Source organism: Nanorana parkeri, unplaced genomic scaffold (genome assembly GCF_000935625.1).
Source record: "Nanorana parkeri isolate BGI_ZX_2015 unplaced genomic scaffold, ASM93562v1 scaffold1782, whole genome shotgun sequence".
In the NCBI taxonomy this organism is placed as follows: Eukaryota; Metazoa; Chordata; class Amphibia; order Anura; family Dicroglossidae; genus Nanorana; species Nanorana parkeri.
Window position 1 is genome coordinate 148,055 of NW_017308050.1, and position 4,496 is coordinate 152,550.

At 37.6% G+C, this 4,496-nt stretch overlaps 1 protein-coding gene across 1 annotated transcript in view; it reads left to right on the forward strand.

The window, feature by feature from the left end:
• The window catches only part of LOC108799664 (syndecan 4-B-like), a 27,259-nt gene that overhangs the window by 22,066 nt on the left and 697 nt on the right, over positions 1 to 4,496 (forward strand). The window contains exons 2-4 of the mRNA XM_018571561.1: positions 840 to 978; positions 2,887 to 2,927; positions 3,633 to 3,819. Of these exons, the coding sequence (XP_018427063.1) occupies positions 840 to 978; positions 2,887 to 2,927; positions 3,633 to 3,819 (367 nt within the window). The remainder of the gene's footprint in view (positions 1 to 839; positions 979 to 2,886; positions 2,928 to 3,632; positions 3,820 to 4,496) is intronic.

Consider the following 4,496-nt stretch of genomic DNA (forward strand, 5'->3'; position numbering starts at 1 on the left):
TAAATTGTCTAATGCATTTCAATTGCTTTTTTTTTTTTTTTTTTTTTTAAAGTTTAAGATCTTAAAGAACCCTGTCGCTATACAAAATTTTCACAAAGAGATGTCTGTAAGGCCTCATTCACGCGAAAGTGTTGCCAACCATCCATCATATATAACTCTATGGAGATGCAGGAGCGATATGCCTTCACATGCTGCTTTCCAAAGCTGAGTGTCGATAGCTGCACACGGATGATGCATAACCTCACATGCAGACGGGCGGCATTTGGGTCTGTAGACAGTTTGTGCAGAAAGACGGCAACAACCAGCCCCGCACGATGTACAATATAGAGCAACATGCCCACGAGATTGAGAGCTAAGAGTAGTCACTAGCACCACCAACATGTTCATGGAAAATTGTACTTCGATGTCTCCTGGTTAACTGATACTGAAGGGTTTGTTGTTTTTTGTAAAGCGACTTTTGTTGTTACTGTATCGCCATCCACCTAGAACTAATGCCTAATCTTTGGGAAGTTGCATATATTTGGATTAGCCATGGGCTATTGCTCCCTCAGAGGGACTCTTTCCAGATTTTTGCAGCTCCAGCCTTCCTTGTGACCACTGTTATTGCTGTGGGGTGGGCCAGAGACCGTAACCAATGGAGAAATGGGTTGACCACACTTGTGTTTTTCAAAGTGTGTGTTTGTTCATTTAGGCCACATTTTTAGCTTATGAACGTGTGTGTTTTCATCCTTTTTGTTAAAACTTAGGTCGTTCAGTGTAATGATGACACGTTGCTTACTGCCATACTACACATTTACATATGTTTGTGGCTTATATTTATTTATTTTATCTTAATGCAGATCAGAGAAACTGAGACAATGGACCCTAATGGTATGTTTGATGATATCATGGAGTCCTCTGGATCCCTACCTGATGATGAGGATTTGGATGACCATTATGAGGATTCAGATTCAGCTGATGAAGGCTCTGGTTCTGGAGGTAAACCTTGTTTGCATCACTTAAAAGAAAGCATTTGTAGAACCTTCCAAATAGTGGTATCAGAATCTCCTTTTCTAATGAAGCACCGAGGGGCATATTGGGCATCTCATTGGTAAATGAACATACCGAGCATGCTCTGTGACGCATACTGGGCCAGTCACCCCAATATGAATATTTATACAAGCTGGCTTTACATCTGTTAAAATGTAATATGCAACCAGTTGAACAGGCTTAATAAAATGCTTCAAGGACATTGCTTTAATGTACTGTTAACGGGACATGCCCACTTTAAAAGCCAGATAACTGCCATGCCTAGACAGGAATATAAACAAAATATATATTGGTTGTGCATATATACTTCTCTTGGTATGCCTTCTTAAATGTGCCAAAAGTATATCTCGGATGCCTACAAGACGTGTTGAAACCTATTTGCCACATAAATGCATAGGAAAGATAAACAAGGTGTGGTTATAAAAGACTTGGGAAAACAAGATTTAGTGCACTGAGCTGCTTGTGTTCTAAGTAAACATACAAGTCTTCTGAAATGTTATGGGGGATCTATAGTATTTTTAGATAAAATAGTGCAATTGTATGTCTTTTTTGAAAATCTGGTAGCTAAACCTTGTTAGTAATACCTTACAGCTACTCAGATGTCTTTGCTAGGCTCCAGTTTGGCTGTTGCTCTAGAACTTCATGTGTGCCCTTTTAATAGTTACATGTTCTAAAAAATGTAGGACCTGATTTTGTCATGTTTACCCCTTATGCGGCACATATTTTGGAGATTTTGAAAGATGTCTGGTAAGCAGAGTAGAACACTGTACAAAATGTTTTCAATTTAACCAGTTGACATCCGCGGTGTTAAACCCCCTTCCCATCCAGGCCATTTTTCAGTATTCAGCGCTGCGGTACTTTAACTGACATTTATTCCGTCATGCAGCGCTGTACTGAAATGAATTTTATACCCTTTTTTGGGGACAGATAGAGCTTTCTTTTGGTGGTATTTATTCACCACTGGGGGTTTTATTTTTTTACTATATTAAGGAAAAATTACCGAAATTTAAAAAAAAAAAAGTTTCCCCTATATTAAATGATAAAACATTTATTATTACCCAATTTTTTGGTAAAATATAAAAGATGGGGTCACGTCGGGTAAAAAGACACTAAACATGTCAAGCCTTAAAATTGCGTGCGCGCGCGAAACCTCAAACGATAATACCCAAAATTGGCCATAGGCGACGCTTTAACAGTTGTTCCTGCTCATCAGTTTAGTGTTATCAGTGATTGATGGCTCTAATGTTACTTTTATTTTTTTTAATTTATATTTATTTTTTTTTGCACTTATTGGTATTGCGCGCGAGCAGAAAAAAATTGCCGTCTGGAGACGGCAACCCGCAGATGCAGCAGTGCCGTCCGTCCGTTTTTTTACTGCGGACGGCAAGAGGTTAAATTGGGAACATTTTGTACAGTCCATTGCTTACCAGCATTATTGCAGAGCTAAGGTTTACATCCAATGCATGCTTGGGGGAATAAGAAAATGTACATATGCATTAATACAATTGCTAGTCAACCACGGAGTTCTTTTTTACTAATGGCTTATCTATGCTCCATACCTGGCATATCTTTTGAGTCTTCTTAAAATATTAAAAATAATGTAGCTTAAATGGGGTATATGTACTATATTTTAAGTATCTCCTTTGAAAACCCCTGTAACAAACATTTTTGGAAATTCTTGTTTAAGAAACTGCAGAAATGTTTATTAATCTGTTTCTATAAGTGGATTTAACATTGTCCATCTGACTCATGCCATTCAAAGTAGTCTGTGTGCTTACTACCCCTTTGGTTTACTAAACCTGCTAAGGCCTTTGAAATGTATACTGATATTTTATCTTAATCTGCTTTCCTTTACAGATGAAATGGATGACCTTGAATCGACTCCAGACACACCCACTGTGAGTATTGAGTTTAGAATGTACTACTGCATCACTCCAATCCTTTGCTTAGGGGGTTTTGGAACTGTTCCTTTTGTGCACTTGTCTTATGTGCTTTTTTAAGTTTTTAGGATATGTAATTCATATGCTCATTGAATATTGTGATGCATAGTATATCATGTAGGTACATGTTGTAAATACAAATTTGAGCATATCGTGTGTGTGTGTGTGTTCACCCCCAAGAGTGGTCTTTTGGATTTCTGCTTCTTGTATTCAGAATCCTTGGAAATATTTTTAGTAACTGCTTCGTTGTGATTCCAAAGCATGGTCTCACCACACTCTGAAGAGTTCAGTTGGGGAAAAGGTGTCAAAGCTTTTTTTCAACTGGTCATATTGCATTCACCCTCTCCATTTTTATGTTGTGGAGATTTATCGAATCTGCAGCCCCTATCAAGGAAATGGATTTATGTGCAAAAAAAATTCTCGCTGTAAAATGCATTTATTCTTGGCTAAGGAGAGACTGTTACCATAGCTAGCAGTTTCTTGGCGTTCCTCAACCCACTTTAGTTGAATACCTACCGAGCCATCTTGTTGTGGTAGATAAATCATAGTACATGCTGTTACAGAGTACAATTACACTTTTTTTTCCAAATCACTTTGCAAGCTGGGACTATTTTTTTTGTAATTTTAAACTTCTTCTTTTTAAAAAAAAAAATCTAATTGCAGACTACGATGGGTAACAAAATTCCAGAAAACGACTTCCGAGGCCCAAAGAACGATATCGATGTCTTCCAGACTGGCAATGATATAATGGTCAAAAAGAATGCCTTACCTAATGGAGCTGAGCAATCGAACGAAATCTCCATGGCTAGTACTGTTAACAGCTTCTTCAGCAAGACTGAAGTTATAGTCGGTAGGTTATTTGTTAACTTTCCTTCCAAGGAATAAAAGTGTATGTATTCTCTTATGTACAGATGGTTTCAAGGTATTGTTCCTGTTTTGTGCATACTGCCAAATTAATCTGAACAGGCTTTATTGTTTTCCTCCCCATTAATTCGAAGGAAGGAAAAGCAATGTGAATTGTGCATTGTTTTATCTCAGGACATACAAAAAAAACAAATGCACTTTTGTCAGTTCTGAGCACAGGGAATAATGCCTGTAACATAGTGTGACTTTAGTTGCTTTGGCCTTTTTCATATAAAGAGTTGGAGACAAAGGAGTCACAACTTAAAAACATATTACTGGGTTTGACCTTTTTGTATAAATCAGTAATATGTACTGCATGTGATAAAAAGGCCACTGGCTGAAGCAGTGAGTGTGCTTGTTATTTAACTCTGCTATTTGCATATTGAGTAAAACATGAATGTACTTTAAATATAGTTGCTTCATGTGGACATGTATAAAGATTTAAATTTAGATGACACATCGTGGGTTTTTGTTGAATGATTTCAGGATAGGGAATTTATTATGAAATCTGATTTGAATCTCATTTTATGTAGTATGCAGTGTAGAAGCGCCCAGCAAATGTAATTGTTGTCAGTGTATCTTTAAGAGGGGTGGGGGGGGGGGGACCCTTGTGATTGGGGGGTT